We start from the raw sequence: 25398 nt of genomic DNA, 5'->3' as shown, positions 1-25398 counted from the left end.
AGAGAAATCTTGCGCTGTACGAAGAACGTTCGGTTGAGGATACGGTACTAGAGTCTTTCGTTAAAACCGGTTTGATCTTGACAACGTATTATCGACAGTCGTACCTTCCTATTTCAGAATTGATATTTTATAAAGTGTTAGTAGAACTTTCAAAGTTTAGTTTGTATACTAGTAACACATTAATCATATATATATTTTAAAGTAAAATATACTAAAGTAGACAATGAACGTTTTCACTTCTTAATTTTACGTGTTAAAATCGACAAATTCAAATAAATATTATTTCGTTTGGAAAGGGTAAATTTAGGGGGTGGGTGGGTGTTTAACGACAGCAAAGATAAAGCATATTGATTTAATAATCATCCGACCCCATACAACTGTAAATAAAATGTGTTGAGTGCGTCATTAAATAAAACATCCTTCCTTTCATCCGTTGTTGGATGTCTAACATTTGGTAATTTTGACATATAATCTTAGAGAGGAATCGGGTGCATGTGCAGGGGGAGGGTATTGGAGGTCGAAACCCATACTTGCCCAAGCTTAAAAAAAAATGTATTTTTTGGGGGGAGCATGGCCCAATATAAACTTTGCTCAACACAGTCTATAACCCCAACCCCGCTGAAATTCCTGCACACGCGCCTTGGAAACCCGCTACATTTTCTTTTTAGCAAGGGATCGTTTATACCATCCCACAGACAGGATATCACGTACCATGGTCTTTTATATACCCGCCGATGGGGATCGATCCTAGACTGACCGCGCATTTCCAAAAAACACCTTTTTAGGTGTAAGTAATGAATAAAAATAACATATAGTCTTGAAAAATGTTACGTAAATCGAACACAGTACCCTCTTCCTCTACCCCTAGAGCGTTACGTAATTAGTAACACCCCCATACATGTAACGCGTATGCCAACAGCTGGCCACTGTCAAAATTTCAAGGCAAATCACCCACCCACCGACCCCTGGAAAGGCGTTGTATCATACCCCTATGGATATAAATATGTTTTAGAGATATGAGACGACCCCTCAATCAAGACAGTTAAATGTGTTCAAAAATTGAGAAATCTCACGTGATCTCTTGTTGGGGAATTCTATACTTGTGATAAGCCAATGAAAACCGAGATCGGTACGAGCCCGTCAAAAGTGTCCCACTTTCAAAATACTGGCTTTGTTTTTGACTCGCCAATGCGGAGTGCGGCGTCATATATACAGCAAACGTAATTGGATTTTCTGTTCTATATGCTTAAATAATAAAAAATATTCCGGATACTGCCGCTTTAATCAAGAAATATTATACAGATAGTTTGTCAGTTTAACCAATACATACATGTCTATACATACATAAACACGCACGCACGCACGCCATGTTAAAATTGTTTTATATACTCAATTATTGTCCGAACCAAATTGTTACAACTACGATTAATTACTCTCCTCTTCCAAAGTTTGTCCAGACAGAAATCTTGAACTATGGACTATATGGACTTCGCTGAGAGCGCATAGGGCAAAAAGCATGTAATTTTGTGCCAGCTCTCATTTTGACTTTTTATGGAATATTCTTCAAGAGGGGTGAAAGGATAGGACTTAATCTAACAACGTCATAACATGTTATGATATAAAAGCAAACGTGATGACGTCATATATTTTTTTTTTTTTTTTTTTTTTTGGTTAATGATACCATTAGAGATCATTGATTTCATATTAATTGTGTCACATACTTTGGAGGCTTTCACCCTCTTGAAGAGTATTCCATAAACAAGCAACATGGCAGACGGCAGAAAACTGCATGTATTTTTCCCTATGCAATCTCAGCAAAGACGATATCGGCGACATCGTTGCAGTCTCATGTGTGGAATCTGTATATTTGTAGTGGGGTTTGTTTGCGATTTGTGTCTGGACAAACTTTGGAGGAAATCTAACGGCAAATAAAGGTAGGAGAGTAATTTTTTGTAGTTATTAACAATTTGGTTCGGACAATAGGAGATAACCATATGGAGTTTTTAGATTTGCGGGTGTTATTGTTTATTTGATCCTGCAAATGTATTTTTGTACCGAAGGCGTTAGCCACAAATCTAAAAACTCAATATGGTTATTTCCATTGTAAACTGAATCGTTTTTGTATGGAACTAACTGTATATTTGGTGTTTCTTGAAAAGAATACCTGGCTACTCCAACTGTTGATCCTTGAATCGTCAACTTCGCCTATTCCAATTGCTAATGGCGTCACTTTCTAATAACGTCATTAGCTTTCCGGGTGATATTTTCATTTGATCCCGGGAAAAGAATGTAATTAAGCAATCACAATACATAACACATTCGCTATCAGTTTACAATGTAATATAAACGTACTTTTCAAGATACAATACATCTTTAAGCATATCCATATAATGCATCTTTAATCAACTCCTTGATACATTGTTTATCACAGTACATGCCACACTGTTTCTATTATAATACAATATTAGTGTATGGGTTTTAACGATTTTTAAGGGGTTATTTTGATATAAAAACCCGAAGTAATATATTGCTCACACGCCAACATACACACGCACACACAAACATCCATACATATAAACACGCACGCACACACGCACACACATAAACATATATTTGTGTCATAAAATACAGTTTGGATATAGACCCCAACATATGTAAAAAAAAAAAAAAAAAAAAAAAAAAAAAAAAACCTATCGACCCCACCCCGCGCACAAGCGCACACACGCACACATACTTTAACAATTAAGTTAATTATCATACTTTATCAAATCAGTTTTAAATACAGATTATTGTTGTGCGTGTATGTTCATTAACTTTATTTGAGACATGTACATATATTGAGAAATACATTTGTTGTTTGTTTTTTTGTTTTTTGGGGTTTTTTTTTTCTTTTCCAGAAGCTCAAATCACATCGTGTACTGGTGATTTCCATCAATAAACATACAGAAAGTTACATTATGCTTTGGTATTTTTGTTGTTGATCTACTTTAATACTTGTTTTCATGTCAGAGAATGATGAAATACACACTGAAGTTTCACATTATGACATAATGGTTACTTTTTAGAAATGTTAAATTGTTTGGGGGCTAAAAAATAAGGAAGATTTTAATGAGAACGTAAACTTGCAGCGGCGGGGACGGTAAGCGGCTAGTGGTGCGGGGGGGGGGGGGGCAGCGGGGACGACGATCAGCATATGCAGACATAAACACACAAACACACACTTAAAACTGCTTTTGAAAACTGGGACGTTAGCAAGAGAAGTGTCGTGATATATACAATAAGAGTGCTCTTTTTTATTTCCCCAATATTATTATACCTACCAGTCACGGTGAAAAACACGGCTGTCATTTTCACATCTATATAAAGGACCCCACGGGGCAACCGACTTAATTTATCACCGGATCCGGCGTCATCTTCATCTCAAACCTATACCTTTCTGGTTTTGATCATCATGAACTATAAGTTGTACATTCCTGACACAGAGAAATGGATTCGTTATTACCAGTTACAATCTCAAGGCAAATGCATCATTTGATCTTGTACGGAAAGGATGGACATCGAAAGCTTCTTGGAACTGCACGACAAAGACGATCAGCATATGCAGACATAAACACACAAACACACACTTAAAACTGCTTTTGAAAACTGGGACGTTAGCAAGAGAAGCGAGTGTCGTGATATATACAATAAGAGTGCTCTTTTTTATTTCCCCAATATTATTATACCTACCAGTCACGGTGAAAAACACGGCTGTCATTTTCACATCTATATAAAGGACCCCACGGGGCAACCGACTTAATTTATCACCGGATCCGGCGTCATCTTCATCTCAAACCTATACCTTTCTGGTTTTGATCATCATGAACTATAAGTTGTACATTCCTGACACAGAGAAATGGATTCGTTATTACCAGTTACAAGCTCAAGGCAAATGCATCATTTGATCTTGTACGGAAAGGATGGACATCGAAAGCTCCTTGGAACTGCACGACAAAGATTACCAGAAGGATAAGAAGCCCGAAGAATCTTATAACCCTCCCATCATTTTGATATCCCCCACGTAACAGGTGGTGGAAAAGGCTAAAGCTCAATTCAAACTCCAAAGGCAACCTGATGTCTACGGTCAATAAAGATTCTCGCATCGCAGACCTTTTTTTACAGAAAAGAGTCATCACAGAAGCCTCTCCGTGATTGCCATCAATCAGAATCTATCAGAGTAAAGACCCGACGCATCAATAAGCAACACGTTTTGACGTTGATACGGCAGATGTATCCAGAAAACACTCGTCATTTCATGAAATATTTCGAGGGAGCAACCCACAGGCTCTTTGGACACCTCATGGTGAACCACAAACCTACCACTCCCGAAATGTTACGCCTTCGACTTAACGGTCTAGAGACGGGAACTTTTGTGTCTGAATGATATAAAAGCTTAGACGCAACAGCGAATATCACGGTCGATCAAAAATCATGCAAAGCAGTCCATTTAAAAGGAAATTACCAGGCATACCCGCCTACGAAAGTGCTGATGATGAAGACGATAACGTAGAACCGTTTTTGAGAGAAAAAAAATGTCAAGAAAATGCAGTCCTGCATTTATCTTTAAAGACGGGAGAAGTGCAATCTAATTAAAATTAGCTCCACTATTACATGTGAATCTAACAGCAGCCAGTTGGAGCTCATGTCCACCAATCAAAACCTTACTTGCAGAATCATGCTAGTGATTTAAACATAATTTGAAAACATTCCGAATTATCCTGAGGGTATACGACATGTTTCGTGTGAAACCGGCCTCGGTGGCGTCGTGGCAGGCCATCGGTCTACAGGCTGGTAGGTACTGGGTTCGGATCCCAGTCGAGGCATGGGATTGTTAATACAGATACCGACTCCAAACCCTGAGTGAGTGCTCCGCAAGGCTCAATGGGTAGGTGTAAACCACTTGCACCGACCAGTGATCCATAACTGGTTCAACAAAGGCCATGGTTTGTGCTATCCTGTCTGTGGGAAGTGCAAATAAAAGATCCCTTGCTGCTAATCGGAAGAGTAGCCCATGTTGTGGCGACAGCGGGTTTCCTCTCAAAATCTGTGTGGTCCTTAACCATGTCTGACGCCATATAACCGTAAATAAAATGTGTTGAGTGCGTCATTAAATAAAACACTTCTTTCTTTCTTTGTTTCGTGTGAATTACGAATGCCTTAAAACATGTTTTATTTTATAAAATAAATAATTTTTAATGTAAAATTGAAGACTGATAACCCATCCCGTATGTATTGGGATGGTTCGCTGTACTGCGGCTACTAAAATAGACTCGCCCGATATTTTTAGAATTTGTATGCTCCCAAATAACGTTATAAAAGGCGAAGTGTGATTGGTCAATATTTAAATTATTATTTACAGACGAAATGTTACCTGGACATTGGAGACTACGCAGTGTTGTTAGCAATCTGATTAAAATTAGTTCTACTGGTCTAAATAAGGCATTCGTAATTCGCATGAAACATATCTATACCCTCAGGATAATTCGGAATGTTTTCAAATTATTTTCAAATCACTGACATGATTCTGCAAGTAAGGATTTGATTGGTGGACATGAGCTCCAACTGGCTGCTGTTAGATCCACATGTAATAGGGGAGCTAATTTTAATTAGACTGGGAGAAGTGATACCTGCGAATGAAAATATGTGAAATTGATGAGGGAAAAGGAGAGACCTCGAATGATCTAAAAAACGAAGGCATACATCAGATGATCGATCGTGAACACGATATAAATAGGGACTATTTTGAAGACAAGAAACAACGTTTCCGAGATAGTAATATGTCTCAAGATCACAGAAATAGGAATATGTCTTCTTTAGGTCACACATAAACTTTAGTTTATTTTCACAGAAAAAAGTACAAAAATTGTAATGTTGTGACACAACAGACTTTGAAATACAGTGTATAATCAAAGTATTTTATTTAAAATTTGGAAACACATAACTAGGCTGACTATGTCATTCCCAAGATGCTTTCGGGCACCTGCTATTGTCCGACTTCCGGTAGTAGTTTCTACACGATAAAACTAATAGTTTCTATACCGCTTTTGAAAGATATTACAAAAATATAACTTGAAAGGGGTTGCATCATAAATATAGAATATCAGGTTACTACGTTGTGATATCGTGGTTATTACTCCTGCGCGTGCTGTAAGCTCACCGTGGGGCAGGGGTGTAACATTGTGTTTGAGAATGGCCAATACAGCACAAATTGAAATTTTGAGTAAAAGTCAGTACCTATCTGTGATATTTGTATTTTTGCAGTTCTTTACACTGTTTTTATTTAAATCTTGAATTTTTATATTGATGTTGGTCGTCGCCTTATTTGTTTGCATTATCATGGTTTGACACCCAGTGGCCGATGTATTTTTCATGCTGGGGTGTCGTTAAACATTCATTCGTTCATTCATTCATGGTTATTTGGCGAGGTTTAGATAACGGTGTAACAGGCCAGCTTCAGCGAAGCTCGCCTGGTACATCGTTATCTAAACCTCGTCAAATAACCACGATATCAAAACGTAGTAACATGATATTCTATATATATATACCTACAACAGAGATGAAACAGGGTGATAACATTATTGCGGTTACAAAGTCTAGCTACCGGTTGAAATATACAATGTAAATGCATTATCTTCAATTTCACACTCACACACTCCACATATCTGCATTTGATTCGTAACAAAATATTTATTTTATATATACGCAACAATAATTATAAACATGTAAAACGGATAATATTGGTAGATGGACTGCAGCTGTTTTAAACTAAAGCAGATGATCTGTTGTTGGTGGCAGGGATTTGTTTTTAATTTTATCTCTGTATTATTCATTCATATGATTCATTTTGATATGGGCAAGTATATTAATACCAAACGGTTACTCGGTGGCCGAGTGGTTAACGTTGCGGGCAGTCAATTGTTGTGGGAATCGGTACAGTAAGTTCAAATCCTGCAAATTGCCTGTTTTTAAATATTTAGTTTAGATTTAAGACGTCCAGTTGTTTGAATTGATCTTGTTTCATTTCAATGTGTGTAACATTTGTATTTTGTGTATTTGACAGAAGGAGAAAGCAAAGCATTAATACAAAGATTCACGCAGGCAAACACATACAAGCAACACAGAGACAGGAACACATGATATTGTAAAATATCTTCGAGACAAAATACATCACTAAAAAAGAAGACCACTTATGTCATGAAGCCCTTTTTGTCATCGCGATGTGTGAAAGAAATTCTGAATACACTACACGAACAGTTTGTGATAGGACCCAATGACAAAGCATCAAATAACATAACCATCATATTTAAACACCATTATATTAAATGTCTCCTAACCAAACTTGGGGTTGGTAATTCGAGTAGTGCTATATATAAGGCCACTATGTTATCTGAAGACGAAATATGAGCTTAAAATCTGAAGACATGTCCATTCCTCTTATATAATGAACAGCATTGAAAACGCACCACCAGTTGATGATAACAAATGTTAATGGGGCGTATATCAGCATTAAAAATATCAATACCTTATAGACCATGCATGACGACGAATAACTTATAAAAACGATTGCCTGAACACTCCATGAAACACAACATATTGCATACATAGCATGAAGAACGTAAATTGAATGTGCAAATCATGCTAATTGGGGCTATAAAAGATGGTATCTGAAAAGCCACTTTCATTTATGAAGTATTTGAGGGAACGTTAAACAAGTGATGGCAAGGTTGACAACTGAGGAACGTGAACGTGCCTTAGACATGCTTCAAGTCTGCATTTCGAGTAGAGTTATGGCACAGTGGTGTGGATGCCACCATTCAACAATCACTAGACAGGAACCACCAGGAGCTGTCCACGTCCAGGCCAACGACGTGTTACGACACCACGATAAGATCGCCATATTGTTCGCCTCCATATTCGTAATCGAACGCTGCCAGCTACCAGGACTGCACCAATCGACGAGGGGCTATCAACGCAGACACTGTGCGTCGCCGTCTTCGCTCTGCAGGGCTGCGTGCTCAACGACCATATGTTGGACCTATCCTGACTGATCGACATCGAAATGAGCGCCGACGTTTGGCAGGAAGGTATCGTCATTGGAGATTACAACGTTGGCATGGTGTGCTATTCTCTGACGAATCCCGTTTCCATTTATGGAATGCTGATGGTCGGTTGCGGTGTGGCGTAGGCGTGGAGACCGTTACCACAATGACTGCCTTGTCCAGTCGGATCGATGGGGTTGAGGGAGTGGCATGATGTAGGGTGGGATCAGTTATCATCACCGAACAGCACTCTATGTTTGCCGTGGCAGAATGAATACCATTTACTACCGTGTTACAACACAGTATCTAGCGAACAATAATGTACCTTTGCTTGAATGGCCAGCACTGTCTTTGGGATTATCTTGGTCAACGCATCTCACGTCGTCCACAAATGAATAACCTTAGAGTACTAGAAAACGCACTACAGCAGGAGTGGAATGCTATCTCCCAGAACACTATTCGCAGATTTATTAGGTCGATAAGAAGACGTTGCATGGTTTGTGATGCCGCAGATGGTGGTCATACGCGATATTGACTTTTCATTGTGACCCCACGTGTCTTTCATACGTAGATGAATTAAAACTAATTAATGATTGTGCATTCTTTTTTCTTTGTTGTCATTATCAATCATCCATCTATTGCTGTTCACAACAAAAACATTTATTGCTCAGGTATTCTTTTCGAAATCCAAACATTCTTGGTGGTGCGTTTTCAATGCTGTTCAGTATATATTGTATTCCAATACATCAGAATAATCTATACAAGGAAAGATACATCGCGGGGTCCAGCAAATACACCACCATATAGTTGCTCAAAGACTGACCATTATCCTGAATGCTATCAAGTATGACCTTTTCAGGTTTTGCCAAACAGTCTTCGAGACAAGTGATATTAATAACATGTGGATTCTCAAGAGTTCCAAAGATTTACTTGAAATCATTCTCTCAATCCAGATCAAGTTCACTAATATTAAAACATTTGATTTTTCAACATTATACACAATAATCTCCCATGACAAATTGAAGGAAAGACTCCATTCCTTAGTCAGCAGAACATTTGTTACAAAGAACGGTGAACGAATATACATGTCCATTCTAATCTTCCACAGATCTGGACAGTTCGTAAAGACCGAGAGTAAATCCAGACTAAAGTATACTAAGGCAGACATAATTTATAACTTAACTCTTCGCTATATTGACGATCTTATATCATTCAATAATAGCATGATTGCAGACTACCTTCCATTGATTTACTCACGAGTGTTTGAAATAAAAGCAACAATAGAAGGTATTAGATTAGTTACACATCTCGATCTCTGGATAATGATTTAAAACGACACAGGTCTCCAAGCTGAGCTGTACGAGAAAAAGGTATTGCTTTAACTTTCCAATAGCCAATTATCTCTTTATGTCGAGCAATATACCTTCTGCTCCAGCTTTTGGTGTCTACATATCACAAGTTCTAAGATACCTTAGAACATGCTAATTGTATGCAGATATAAAACAACGCCATATCATTCTGGCACAGACGTTTTTCCATCAAGGCTATGATGTCCAGTGACCTCTGAAGGCATCTGATAAGGTTTATGGTAGACATTCGCAGGCTTATCTACTAATTACGATGCATCACTGACTAAAATTATTGCTGATGATATTCCATATTTTGAACTTGTGCATACTTTTACATCTCTTTAGTGAAGTGACGGACTTTAGTTTAAGATGAAGTGACGGACTTAAAGTTTGGTCTGTTTGTCACCACTTATTTAGAATATAACAGAAGTACTGTATAGTGTTAGTTATGTCCATTTAGTACCTATAGAAAATGATATAATGGGAATGTATAGTGTATTGTTGTTGTGACCAAAAGAAATTGTGAAATAATATATGTATATATGATTATAGACGCAATGTGGAGAGGCGTGGTACAATTGCTAATACCTAAAATTAAATACGTATTAAGCAGATATAGAGGCTTTTTCACTGGGTTTTTCTAATACGATTTTTATGTCAACGAGTGATGTGTGAGAACCATATTTTCACGAATTTCGAAGCAATGAGTGAAAATATGGTTTTCACACATCACGAGTTGACATAAAAATCGTATTCAGAAAAAAAAAAACATGAAATGGTCTATTTATTATATACATATTTCCTAATTTTTGACAATATCTTTCGCTTTTTGGTAATATTTTTAGCTTATCCTATCGAAAACACGTAACGTCATGATATATTTCTTTCTATGGAACTTTGCCAGAAAATTTACTTGATTTTTAAAAAGAACTTTGAATAAAATTTATCTTTATTAACATTTATTTAACAATACTGCGGTGCAAACATACCTGACAAAGCGATCCTCCAAAAACTCCCACAAAAACAAAACGAATCGAACACCGTTAAATTCTTACTTACACTCGATGACACTACATTGTGTCATCATTATTTAGCTTCGTATTCAATTCGTTTTAGATATTTTATCGTAATTGCACTTCGTATCCCTTTTTTATAGGTACAGTTGTTTAAATTACAATTTATTTATTTTTTCAAATACGATCAGATGCATTGGTAATCATCAAATTTAAATACGAAGAAACGAGACAAAGGGAGATAATTTAATCATGCACTTTTACAAAAAAGTAAATACGACTTGTATATGTTCACTGTAGCTAAAATACAATTAAAAAAAAAAAAGACTTTTCACCGGATATGACGTTTATGGTTTCCGTGGATCTATATTATATATTTCATTGCTATGTACATAATAAGTAGTTTTATTTAGTACGCATATGATTCAGAGCCCCGTCTTTCGAAACGATCTTAGCACTACGAAAAGGTATTTGTGAACTTAATGTGATCTTATCGCTACGATCACTTCGTAAAACGGGGCCCTGGTTGATAATATAGATTAAGTTGCATGTGTTATTTAACAACCTATTTCTATTTAAACCCGAACAGGATGTGAGACGCTTATCAGCAACTGACGAACTGGCTTCATATCGGAGTACTCTGAGGATTGTTACAGGTGGAAACTCTGTACCGGGTCGAGTGCCGCCGTGACAGTACACTACCTTTCGCGTCATCGTAACAAGCCCACAGTTTATATAACACTGTCCAATACTTATTTTTGGAAGTGGAGTTTCTTGCTCAATAAATTTATCGGTTTGTTATTGGATGTTTACAGAACCTAATGCTTCCATGTAACCATTGTGTGTGCGTGTGTGTGTGTGTGTGTGTGTGTGTGTGTGTGTTGTTGTTGTTTTTTGTTGTTCATGATGTTGTTTGTTTCAGTTTGTGTATTTTATTTGGCTTCTGTTTTGTTCTGTTCTGTTTCTTGTTGCTGGGTTTTTTGGAGGGGGAGAGGGTTTGCCGGTAGAGCTGTAACGATACGGGAGGTCGCCATTTTATACGTATTCCGATACTTGGGTTGCGATACTTAACTTTTTGTATCAGTCTTCGATAATTAAACTATTTAGTTTATACTAAGATGACCAAGTACCACTAGGGTGTATACCACCAAGTCAAATCCCATAAACGACAATAGTAACATATGTGGCGTATCAATCATGAATATCAATACTACCACCTCTCACAATTAAAGTAAAACATTGGGTGTTAAGATGCTCGTTTCAGACATAACGGGTTGCGTCTATGAATATCCTAATGCCGCTCAAAACGTGTCATGCTATTTTTAGTAGTTGGTACTTGGATAGTTCAAATTAAATTACACGGATTTACTGGCCAGATGAAATAACATTTTATCACAACAACACGCTGACGTTATTCACCAATGGCAGGATTGGTAGCCTCAACTGTGGGATGAAACGTTGAGTGCATATCGAACTTTGACCCACTCAGATACTATTTTGGTGTACGGCTACGACAAGAGAGTGCTATCCTCCACTGAATACACAAGTATACTCGTTAAGAGGATGGATTGTGTTTCATCTTGCAATCACTGTTTGTATTCACCTGTAGTGACTGACTAAAGCAAAGTGATAAACCACTATCAACCATTTGATACGTGTTTACATCCACTGGAGGTTCAAGCACGTCTGTAGTGGGTACATCATCCAAATTTCTCGCAGATGTGTACAGGACAGACATAAACAGCTGACTTGTCTGACTGAACTCGCCTGCTTTGAATATACTTTAATTTTACATCATTAGTAAAGGGGTAATAAAGTTTTCTGTTGTGATGAATATATAAAAAAATATATATACATATTTATGTGTTTAATAAGAACTAGTTTTGGACATGACAAACATAACATATTAAAAGAATGAAATCATGAATTTTGTATTTATATTTTGCTTAAGCATAGCGAAAGTTAGACGGGGAAATATTTCCCCAGTCTTCAGGACAATGTTTTGAGGGGTTTTTTTTGTTGTTGTTTAACGACACCACTAGCGCACATTGATTTATTAGTCTATAAAGATGTTAAAATTTGCTTAAAACCTGTTTTTTGACGATATGTAAGAAATATAATAATACATTCGTGTCCGTTAGATACCATTTATCTCACAACTCGTTTTAAAACGTATCCCACTCGCTTTCGCTCATTAGATATATTTTAAAACAACTCTTTGTCAGATAAATGGTATCTGTATTATTCTCTATATATCTACTGGTGTTAATTACTCTCATCTGTTTCTGAACTTCCATGTAATTTAATTAACGTCAGTAAACAGTTGATATTTTAAAATTGGTGTTTATAAATAAATAGCAACAGCATTGGAACATCAAAACCTGTGACACACCTAAAGTGCGAAAAGCCATGGGATCTAATCCCGTAAGAAAACCCACGATGTTTTTCGTTTTATTGTTTATTTGGTGGTGTTTTCTTTTGCATTGTTTTTCCAGTTCTGACCAAATAAGTGATTGAAATATTATCTAAAAACAAAAGCAAATACAGGTCTATCATAAAAGGTGTTTTAATTATTTTAATATGAGAGAGAGGGAGAGAGAGAGAGAGAGAGAGAGAGAGAGAGAGAGAGAGAGAGAGAGAGAGTGGATTTAACTGAGGCATCAATGTGTCAGTATAAGTAACAGGAGATTTTCAATACAAAATGAAAGTATATGTATATTGCATAAATGTACTTTGAAATAAATGAAATGAATCAAAGGAATAGTCTACATTGTCTTTAAGCTACTGTTGCACGGTGGTTTTCTTCTGAAATACTATAACTGATGACATCCAGACGAGGCTCCTAGAAAGTTTAACCTTGACCTTCATTTACAGTTACAGCTATGGACATCACTTTTCAATTGTCTGCAAGAGAAATAATATGCATTTAATATTAAAATAGTTCTTGGTGCAATATGGAAATATAATATTATGTACATCAACAATCAATTAAATTGTAATGCTTAGCCATATTAACACAGTGTAATGTTCTTTGTAACACAGTCTATTTTTTCCTTTGTGTTGTTTTACCGTAATGTTAAATGAATAACAGAAGTCACACGTTGGTTTGTAGGTTGTTATTTTTAACTCCAACATGTAATAATGTATGATTATGTCAGAAAACTGTCACTCGGATCTTCCAGTAGAGTTTGTGCTTTGTTAGAGAACCTCAAGGCGTGTGAACAGAATCTTTTCTCCCTGAGTCTATATTTCATGGGTAAATTATTCTTATTCATAACATACATACTAAAACACGTATTCATGCCATACGTAGTTGTCATGATGTACTCGTTCAGATGCCTGCAATAACCGTCACAACAATTAAACTACATTGTGTGTCTGATCGCTCGTTACATCTTTATTTAGTGCTTGAAACTAATTGGTTTGATTGGCTAGTCGCTCACTCCGTCGATACCACGACAGGCGTCAGATTACCAATTAACTAATTCTAATTATTGCACTTGTGAAAATAAATATATAAACTGTATTGTTATAACGTTGTTATAAAGTTTTAGCACTGTGACAATATTATTAATCGCCTGGTGTGCATGGGTCGTAGGATCAAACTACCTCGGTGGGCCCATTGTACTCCCCCCCCCCCCCCCCCCCGCCGTACCAACTAGTGTCACACAACACCAAGAGCGGACGTAAAACAAAACTCAATAAAAACCTGTTCAAACACCTCTTACCATGTCCGACGCCCCAGCTCCGTTAAATCAAAACCTGTTCAAACACCTCTTACCATGTCCGACGCCCCAGCTCCGTTAAATCAAAACCTGTTCAAACACCTCTTACCATGTCCGACGACCCAATTCCGTTAAATCAAAACCTGGATCCGCTCCTGGTGTATCAAAAACCAGTATACGTGTCACGTGATCTGTCTGTAGAAAGTGTATAGATCCATTTCTGCTATTGGGAAAATGTAGCGGGTTTCCTTTGATGACTATGTGTCAGAATAGCTAGAGTCACCTCCAGCCCTACCCGTTATTCATATTGATATGTCGGGTTTCTTCGTGTAGCGTTCGTACTGGTTAACAATATGTATTTTTAATGTTATGACTGGACTCGAGAATAATCAAACTAAAGGTCTGTGGCATCAGATTTAGAAGGAAAAAAAGTATTTTAGACACAGTAGCTTACTCCACATATCAATATTAATAACGGGTAGGGCTGGAACTGACTCGAGCTAATGACGGCTGGACGTGTATCATAAGGGGGACAATTCGTCTACATTGCCCCAATATGGATACCTAAAGATTTTAGTTAAGTGTTAAAGGATTTAAAAGACAGTGCGTTGCAATCGAACATGGCAAGTGTGAACACGTGCTCGTCAAATATAAGAGAAACAACGGACATACCTTCCGGATTTCAATGTAAGTTATGACAATAACATTTCATTGTATTATTAATAATTTTTTGTTTGTTTATTCTTTTGTTTTAAATACAGGTGTAGTTAAATGAAAAGTGTAGGTGTATTCACCGATGCACCTACACTTTTCCTCCAAAAGTGTAGGTGTATTCAATACACCTACACTTCTATGGAAAAGTGTAGGTGTATCGGCGAATACAGCTACTCTTTTAACAACAGAAACCATGACAACGAGACCGAAAGTGGGGTATAAATAAATTAACTACCTCCTGAACCATACCACATTTTACGTGGTCTATTTTGATGTTATTTATGTCTGCGATAGGTTTTGTTCAGACTAAGGTCCACAACACACCGAAGCTGGGTCTCGGGGTTGCGAGTGTTGTACTTTGATGTCTGTAACTGTTACGTGTTTTCAATATATATTAATACGTTCATATCTTTAGATAAATTTACTTCTATAAACATCAACAATAAGTATGCGAAGTCCACATTGATTAATATATACCTTTTCTGTTGGTTATTAAGAAAAAGGAAAGAGTAAGGTTCGAAAATTGTGCAGCTCTGTCTTGCAGTGTTAAAATTTAGCTCATGTTGTACGTCGTCTGTTGCCATATCTGTAGTTCGCGCCAACACAGACGCGGTGTGTTTTGCCACATTCGATTCAATACGTTTCATTTTCGACTGGTACCATACTCGCCAGACCCAGACCCAAATCCGCTGTTTTGGACCTAATGAAGTGATAGAATATAGTATACAATTACCTTCAAAATGTCCAAGAGATCGTCAGTGGTGGGTCTATCTTTAGCTGTCTTGCTACAGTACACGAGTTTAACGGTTCCATTCTTATCCAAAATAAAATCTCCTCCCATCTGAAAAGGGCAAACATTATATTTAATGCAGACGTTTAATATACACTAGAACAACAGTAAACAAGAAATGTCTACATACGGTAAATAAAAATGACAATTTATGAAGAAATCTGAATGCACAGTGTTAATAGTATAATACGATAAACTAGAAATATTCACAGGACACGAACATTGCACATTTCAGCAATTCAGTGGATAGAAGGACCTAAATGCCAACGATTTAACGACGTCGATCTTAACAGCATGTCACTATCTGCAGGCGTATCAAAAAGTGCAACTTCTTCAGTATGCGTATCTAACAACGGCAGTTCAGTTAGTTACTCAAATTTATAGAAATAAAATTGATATCAAACCTGGTTAGGGTCGTCATGGATATCTGCGTATGGACGTGGAAGTGATCTTCCAGCAGCCATTTGTTCCCCATAATAAACCATACAGGACACAGACCAAACCTGTAGTTAATATAACACACCATACAGGACACTGACCAAACCTATAGCGAATATAACACACCATACAGGACACTGACCAAACCTGTAGTGAATATAACACACCATACAGGACACTGACCAAACCTGTAGTGAATTTAACACCATACACGACACTGACCAAACCCTTGTTGCTAATGAAATAATGTAACGGGTTTTCTCTTGACTACATGTCACAGTGACCACATGATTGACATCAATGTGTTCGGGTAGTGTCGTTTATTAAAACAAAGATTGTTTTAACATTTAAGAATTGAACGTGAACATTCTTGAGTTTTATTATAGAATGAAACGCAAAACCGCTTTACACACTGTATGAATGGCGTAGCGCGTTAGCGCGAAGCCATTCATACTAAAGTGTGTAAAGCGGTTTTGCGTTTCATACTAGCATGAAACTCAAAAAAATTCACGTTCAATTCTTATAATTCCAAACACATAACCATGTCATTAATGTAAAGCTCTTTAAAATAAAAAGTGAACTCTATTTTCCAACTATTTACTATTTTATTAACACGAAATTCATACTCAACATTAGCGGAATCCCTATGGTGGTTCGGCTTTTTCCGTCAATAGCCGAATGAGAGAATGACAATGTTACAATCATTAATACAATTCATATTAATTTTTTGCATTAAATGTTAATACCAACTAAAAACATTTTGAATTCACTGGAAACATATAACGTAAGTAATTTTAATAACTTTTAACCTGTAATAAAAATGTCTGAAGCGACCTATTTTGTATGCTATAATTTATATGTGAAGCGGTTGGTGTATGAATATTTAACTACGAACTGTGGATAGGCGCCATTTTTTGATTACTGTCCAGATTTACCAATTACGACGTTGAAATTACAGTTATAAAATTTTGAGTGCGTGATAATTCCATGTGTTGATAGATTTGACATGGAGAAAGTGGTTTCAATATTTCCGGAAATGGATGAAACAGGTGTGTCGCGAGTTTCTGTGTTTACTGGCCTTGTAATTGTGGAAGTGGCAACAGGATGGTTTTGGCATGTGTGATTTCAAGTGGTGCGACACAAGTATTCGTGAGATTTGACAGTGCCATGCTCATGTTTCGTTTTTGGAAAGTGGAACATTCTCTGTTGTAGCTTCGAATTGAAGCTTCGTTCCTGTGTCCCGACATGTACATCATATGCCTAGTTTCAAAACCCGACTCATTTAAAGATTGCATCGCAGTGGCGCGAAAACTTAGAAACTATGTGTTGTGTACGTCATACTACAATGCCGTTGAATGCGCGTTACTGCTAATGGTTGGCATGAACTGACTGAATTTTGTTTTTGAAATCGCTTTTGTAAAATACCAAATTCCATTGGAATTATATACTTTTTTTGGATCGGCAAAATAGATTTTGAATTCACTATAAACATATAACGTAAGTAATTTCAATAACTTTTAACCGTTAATAAAAATGTCTGAAGAGACCTATTTTGTATGGTATAATTTATATGTGAAGATGTTTAGAAGTTTGACAGCAAACGATTACTGTTTGATGTCTAAAAATAGAATCTCACGGAAATTACTCGGGGATTCCTTTGTTGACATAATTCATAAAGTAGTTCCGGCTATATAGCCAAAAATAGTGCTAAACTGAGATTCATGGTGCTATGAATGCCAGTTTTTATCGTCACGTGATACGAATTTGACCAATCCAAGGGTTTATAATAAAGGGATTTTTAGAGATTGGAATTATATACAGATACGTTACTAAAACTGCTGCACATGTGATAAATCACATCTTCCTGCCACTTTCGATTGCAAATCATCTACGCCTTCCCGTATTGGTAATTCATATGGGGTATCAATATGGAATAGTATTCTTGGGTCGCAAAGTGACAACATTAGCCAATGCTATTTTGTATCCTAGTGACCTTTCGGTTTTAACATATTTATGCGGAATGTGTTGTCTTACCTTATAAACAGATTTCTTTAGTCCAAATGCTTTAAAAACCTGAAAATACAATGTAGTATTCTAAACACATGTAGCGCTATACGACCTTTCAGAAAAATGATTTTTTAGCGACATTTCGCCAGATTCGTGTCATTGTGTACTTACAGAAGTGCATAGTGACTGTAACACATTTTAGAATATTTAAAAAGGTGTACTCTTGATTACTGCTGAGAGAATCGTATCTATAGCTGAGTTTTTTAGCATCTTGCCAATTTTGAAAGCAGTCTGAATACTGGCTCTCTTTTAAATACCATTGGTCACATAGATGACGAGTCGTAGTTTTGGTTTATCTTACCAGTACGTTCATGATATGATTTGAACTAGTTCCAGTGAACTAACCCTAGCATGTCGTTGTTTTGTTGTTTGTCTGTGTATGCGTATGTGTGTGCGTACGTGCGTGCGTGCGTGTGTATGTTTGTGCGTGCATGTATGTGTTTGGGGGGGGGCGTAGACCTGTGTGTGTATCTGTCTGTGTGTGTGTATGTGTGCGTGCGTTTGTACATGCGTGCGTGTTCGTGTGTATTTGGAGTGGTGGCTAAAAACACAATAATAAAATACCTGTCTATCAGAATCCAGCAGCATGTCAAAGGGACATTCCATCTCTGCCAGCCAGCGCGTGGCTCCAGAACGAACGCCGAATGATATCAAAAGTATAATACAATTAGCTGCATCGATCTCGCCCTGGAATGTATGCATAACACTAGCACTCACAACCCGTTTCGCTTTCTTGTCTGACATTAGAAAACATAAGTGAATAACTATAATTATTTGCGAATCTTTACATTCTGAGTAAATCAGATTGTTTCGCATTGTTCAAATATAAGTGTAATATTTCACTTATTGCGACTAGATAGTACCTACATTTTTATACCCAATGTAATCGGTTACGATGAAAGTTATTTGATGAGACTTCTTATAATTGTAACCAATAGCCCTTCTAGTCGCATTTCCAATTACCTGGAACACTTTGATACATGCAGTGAGACTCACGGTTGTCACCGTTCACAAAATGCTCAGTTAAACACCTTCCAAAGACGGAAACAAAAAAATTCGTTTGGTTTGTTTAACGACGCCACTAGAGCACATTAATTAATTAATCATGGGCTATTGGATGTGAAACATTTGTTAATTCTACATGTAGTCATCAAAGGAAACCCGCTACATTGTTTCTAATGTAGCAAGGGCTCTTTTATATGCACTTTCCCGCAGACAGAAAAGTACACACTACGGCCTTTGACCAGTTGTGGTGCACTGGTTGAAACGAGAACAAAAACCAATCAGTTGAATGCAGTATATGGTCCTTCCTCGCGATGACCTAATGTTACAACTGTTCTGACAGGGTTACACGAGTACATGCCATCACATCAATTGTCTGAGCATAATTTCCATTGAGCTACGTCTTCTGCAGGTTTAGAGTACTCATATCAGTCTTGGAAGGATGTATTGTCCTGGGAAGTGGAAGGCCTTTTATAGACAAAGCATATGGCAACCGTTGAATTTACAATGGTTTTACGGTCATTGACAAAAGGTCGATTTACAATTGTTTTACGGTCAATTTACAATGGTTTAACGAATATTTTAATTATAAAGTTGTATCACAGATGATAGCCACCAAAAATAATACTTTAGGGCAGTTAATAATATTGGCATTTGTGCATAATCGTGTTATACGCGAACACAATAAACGTATGCTAGGCTTATGGAATATTTCCAATATGAATTAAACTACCAATTGACATATTCCGCCTACGCTAACTTCCAGTAACTACAAGTGAATAGAGATTACATAAATAAAGTGAATATGCACCTTCCTCGCCATCAGCTCTTTGACATGGTCTCGTCATGGGAGTCAGGCGAAGTGGCGTAGAGCGACAAGGACAATGCTTTGTTTCCCCAAATAATTCCTGATTGTCGTGGTGTCACCAGTTTTTGCATTAAACTACCAATTGACATATTCCGCCTACGCTAACTTCCAGTAACTACAAGTGAATAGAGATTACATAAATAAAGTGAATATGCACCTTCCTCGCCATCAGCTCTTTGACATGGTCTCGTCATGGGAGTCAGGCGAAGTGGCGTAGAGCGACAAGGACAATGCTTTGTTTCCCCAAATAATTCCTGATTGTCGTGGTGTCACCAGTTTTTGCATTCACTAAGAACACATCAACGGGACCCTTCTCGCCAATGCTGACCATCTGGTTGTCTCCCTGGTTAATCTTTTTGTCAATATCCCTCAAAATGTCATCCCACTGGTGCTGAAGGTACGAAGAGAAAGCAATGGTTAATCAATATATGTACGAAAAAAAGCTATGGTTAATCAGTAAGATATACGAAAAAGGCCATGGTTGGTTAATCAGTAGATATACAAAACGAAAGCAATGGTTAATCTGCAGATGTGAGATATGTATAGATACTGCAGGTATGTGTTCAATGGGATATTAAATATATTACTTTATATTTTATGTTAATATTAATATCATGCTCCAAAATCAAATCATTCGATAAAACAGGCTTGCAAAATTGACAATACATTTTGACCGTCATAAGTAAATAAATTCCTATTTATTCATTTGGATTACTGCAGATGTGACAAACCAACTGAGATAAATGCAGAAGTAAATAAAAACATTTTATAAGGTGGAAATGCATTGTCACTGAGAATTCATGTAATTGTTTTTAGCTCCGTGGTTTATGTCCAAAAACGAAACAGCAGGAAAGTTAACTGCAATGATGCAATCGTATATGTATATAGGCCTATGTATTGCGTATACTGCACGTACATAGTAACTAGTGATGTTAAAGGTCTTCTTTTTTTATATAGAACAATGTTAGTTTACTATCCAGTGCTACACGTTGAAGGGGTCGGGGTAGAAACAAAGACGACATCAAGAGGGTGAGCGTTCATAAAATCTGACATTGGGTTCACCAAGTGGATTGCGAGAACTTATCCTCCCAAACACGTTAGTGCTTTCACTAATAAACTCTTAAAGTCGCAGACCCTAGATTCAACCCTAAAATGGACACTAAGTTTAGTTAATCTACAAACCTGTAACACATTTGGAAAAAGTCTTTGATGTATAAACGGTGAAACACCCTTAAAACAGACTAAAAATCAAGTCCAATACCCTTCTCAGACGCACTTGCGTTTTAAAAAATATGAAAATTGCATTTTGTGATATTAAAAACACCAGGATGACCAAAAACACTTCGAATGTACGTAAATGGAAAATCTAAGCAATACAATGTAAGTAAATTATTCTTGTTATCAAAACTGGCTCTAACAGTGAAAACTATGCTTTAGTGTTTAAAAACTATGGTTTGTCACTTTAAGCCACTTACCTCGATTTTAAGGTACTCACTTACGACATCACGAAATCTGAAACTAGATGGAAAAGGGTGTATCTACAAATTCAGCATCAATATGAGTAACATAAAAACAACACTTTTTAAAGCAATCTAGTAATCTGTTTGTTCCATAAAAAAAAATGAAAGAAGAAGGAAAACTCAGTTGTAAAGTGCATATACATAGCATGTATTTGATTTGCCAGTAAACACAGAAATTGGCTACTTAACATTTATTTTTTAATGTACATGTATTTTTTAACAGTTTACGGTCGTTGAAGTCATGACTTGGAGGTGCATGTTCCAATTAGTTTTACATACCAATCATTTAAACAGACAGAACGTGCATGTCCTAGAATGCATCAACAATTGAAAGCTTTTCATTTACGCAACCTCTACCCCACCTCGATGGTCATGTATATGAGCTAGATTCAACTAAAACTAAAGCACATAATATTAAAAACAGTTACGCCACGGTGTCCAACGGTTGACGAATATTCCAGAAGAAAGGGTAACAGCTGAAAACGACTGGGCGTAATGAGTCGTCAACTGGTAATCCCCTGAAAATCCAATACAAAATAGTTCACGTTATGGTTCATGCCGCTCAACAAAATTCTTACAAGTAGCATACGAACCAAATTAAATAGGCAGATAGGTTATTTGCAAGAGGCGCATTAGCATATATATTACATTCATAATAAGGTAATTACACACCGATTGTTCACACACACACACACACACGCACGCACACATACGCGTACGAGCCAGGGGGCAGGGGGCGGGGGCAACTGCCCCACTAGTGCTGGAGCAAAACCTCAAATTCGGGCAAAAATAATAGACATTCGGGAAAAATGTGCTAATCTGAGACCATGAGTTTACATCATTTACCCTCAAAATTAGTTTGCAACCCTATATAGCTGTATGCTAATATAAATAAATGTTATTCGGACATTTTTGTTTAATTCAGGCAAAAGCCAGCTTGCTCCCCCCCCCCCCCTTACAAAAATGGGAGTCCGTAAGCGCACACACACGCACACACATTACACACTACACTGCTCTATCAAAGCTATAATAATATTTTGCTGATCATAAACTTATGACATTTCCTAAATAAATAATATTTCTATTGAAATAGATCCAAATTTAATTTAATAATAATAATAATAATAATAATAATAATAATATACAGTTGTAATAGAAATGCTATTCTGGATATGCTTTGAAAAAGATTCATTTAATATGTTGCTGATTGGTAAGAAGCTACAAACCTGTAGTATTTCTTTATTAGGTGCTCCAAATCACGGTTTGAACTTATTTCGAGGCTGAAAAGAGTGAATAATTAAAACGTGTTAAAAGAAAAGATTCAACATAGGTATGTGCATTTTCCATGCTGAATAAGGGGTCAGATCTATGTTCCATCACCTCTATGTTCACTCAGGGTTAGGTTAGGTTTAGGGTTCCTCAGCTCTATGTTCCCTCAGGGTTACGGTTAAGGTTAGTTGAGGGAACATAGCGCTGAAGAAACATAGACATGACCGGAATAATAGGTAAACATGTATTATGAATAGTTTTAACGTTTTACAATATTAAATAATATGAAGTAATCCATAATTGGTCAAATAAATGAAATTCTAATGAAATAATTAATATGAAAAATAGGTAATACTTTAAAACTAATTTTTACTAAATATTTAAATACTATTAATGCCCTTAAACAAATTACACAAAAATCTTTATTGACGTGATTTTTCGAATGGAACTAAACAAAGGATTAGTGGCTGTAATGAACAAAAGTATTAATAAACATCAGAAGCTAGGCATTATATTACCTTCGAAATGAAGTGTTGTAAGCTAATGCCAATTTGAATAGAATTCCAATCTTTTCTCCAACAAATGTATCCACGGAATCTATGGGTAAAGATAAAACAAAAATATTTTTCATTTGTGATACATTAACTTGTACACACGTGTGCATTTAGAAATCTCATCATTAAAGTGGAATTACCGATTTCTATAAATAGAGACCTGTTGGGCGATTCGGGTCAGATGAATAAGAGAGGATGCGAATCAAGCACTAAAAACCGATGACTTCTTATCTTTTAATGTTCATATTTTCTTGTCAAGAAGACAACAAACCTGTGATCATTTCTCGTACACTTGACGAAACGGTGTTTCCCACATCCACCAAACTCTGAACTGCATTCAGCACCACATCTCTGTCCCTGTCTGGTTTAATTCCAGGATTATTCGTCCACATTGCTCAAATTTATTGGAGTAATTTACAGGCTGAAAGAAAACAAAACTGACTTTAGAAACAATAGTAAAAAACATGGTGATTTTTGTTTTCGTTAAATAAATATGTAATGTCCCATATCAAATAAATAGCAGTGTCGGGGTTGGGAGACCCGAATCATTGGTATATATATATATATATATATATATATATATATATATATATATATATATATATATATATACAAAATAAAACTTTTAAAAATAACAAAACTAACAGAAACTTTTTCACATTCAAGTTTAACATATATATTCGCATACATAAGGTCAGGATATACAAGCAGAACACACTGACTTACACAAACGCACAGATTGAAACAAATTATTTAGGCATGTCTATAAAAGGACAAGCTGGCATTTAGACATGGGCAGTTATCTATAATACAAATGAATATTTTTATGATCCGGGATTTAAACGAGAACACAAAATAGCAAAATCGAGGGAAAAGAATCAGAAGGAAGAAGATTTAGAAGAAAAAGAAGAAGAATACAATACTGAGACTATTAGCAAGATGCCAGTTGAATGAAAATTAATATTTAACCAAAGGTTATGCGACAGAACTTGTAACAATGATTTTACAGAGCACGACTCTTGTAAAGTGAATGCGGTCTGTTTGCGTCCTATTAACCACCTTCTGCCTAAACCAAAATCTAAAATTTGGAACTGCACATCTAGTAGGCAAGTTAAAACAATCAACCAAAAAATTAAAAGAATAAAATTCATTACAAAAACAAAATAATATAAAATAAGCGAACAAAAAGCGAACTGTTTTCCGTCCAGACCAGAATATTCCAAATATAAAGTTACTTTTAACAATGTTCTGCCAGTGTTTTATATTTTTCACTTACAATGTTTACCTTAGTACTTCTTTCGCTACGAGTGAGTCTATTCCTTCGGCTCTGTGTGAGATATACACTGTATGTGCATGGCTATATAAACGACTGTTTGGAACATACAAGAATCTGATGACGTAGACGCATAGCGTGGGAATCGAAACAACCTCCAGTCTCTTGAGATCTGTATGTCATTGTTTTTCCGTGCCTTTTAGTAGCAGGTTCATAATATTAGTTCTTATCAAAGTGATATTCCAGGCGCGTGTGCAGGGGTGGGAGTTCTTTTTCATTTTCCTCTATGTATTTTTCGGGGGAGAATACTCAACCCTCCCCCCTAAACTTCACTCGCCATAGACGAGACTCCCCCCCCCCCCCCCCACACACACACACACACATACCGCTAAAATGTATGCACACGCGTCTTTATTCAGTTACTCTTTTAACATACTTTAAAGGAAACGTGCTACTCTGTTTACACTTTTAAATCGCATATATATGTATAGATGTATAGATAGATAGATGTATAGATCAGGGCCGTAGCTAGCATGGGGGCAAGGCCCCCCCCCCCCCCCCGAAAAAATTCGGAAAGCATTATAGAAACTTAAAGAAAAGGAGTTTTAGACTATTAACTACTCAGTCCCCCCCCCCCCCCCCCCCCAAACAAAAAATCCTAGCTACGGCCCTGTAGATAGATAGATAAATTGATACACAGACACACTGACAGACAAGACATATAGATATAGTTATACA

General features: G+C 36.7%; 1 protein-coding gene across 1 annotated transcript in view; it reads right to left on the bottom strand.

Moving 5' to 3' along the window:
* Positions 1-13084: 13084 nt before the first annotated feature.
* Positions 13085-25398, bottom strand: part of LOC121370150 — a 20065-nt gene continuing 7751 nt past the window's right edge. Inside the window, exons 2-14 of the mRNA XM_041495265.1 lie at positions 23659-23808; positions 23352-23430; positions 22791-22844; positions 21993-22082; positions 21520-21562; positions 20202-20435; positions 20132-20159; positions 19988-20016; positions 18739-18861; positions 18142-18180; positions 16074-16172; positions 15613-15720; positions 13085-13344 (exon numbers count right to left, since the gene is read on the bottom strand). Coding sequence (XP_041351199.1) covers positions 13330-13344; positions 15613-15720; positions 16074-16172; positions 18142-18180; positions 18739-18861; positions 19988-20016; positions 20132-20159; positions 20202-20435; positions 21520-21562; positions 21993-22082; positions 22791-22844; positions 23352-23430; positions 23659-23779 — 1062 coding nt within the window. The 5' untranslated portion in view covers positions 23780-23808 and the 3' untranslated portion in view covers positions 13085-13329. The remainder of the gene's footprint in view (positions 13345-15612; positions 15721-16073; positions 16173-18141; positions 18181-18738; positions 18862-19987; positions 20017-20131; positions 20160-20201; positions 20436-21519; positions 21563-21992; positions 22083-22790; positions 22845-23351; positions 23431-23658; positions 23809-25398) is intronic.

The sequence above is a fragment of the Gigantopelta aegis genome, chromosome 4 (assembly GCF_016097555.1).
Source record: "Gigantopelta aegis isolate Gae_Host chromosome 4, Gae_host_genome, whole genome shotgun sequence".
Lineage (NCBI taxonomy): Eukaryota > Metazoa > Mollusca > Gastropoda > Neomphalida > Peltospiridae > Gigantopelta > Gigantopelta aegis.
The sequence above is the reverse complement of the archived record's forward strand: the minus strand, read 5'-3'. Positions and strand labels throughout refer to the sequence as shown.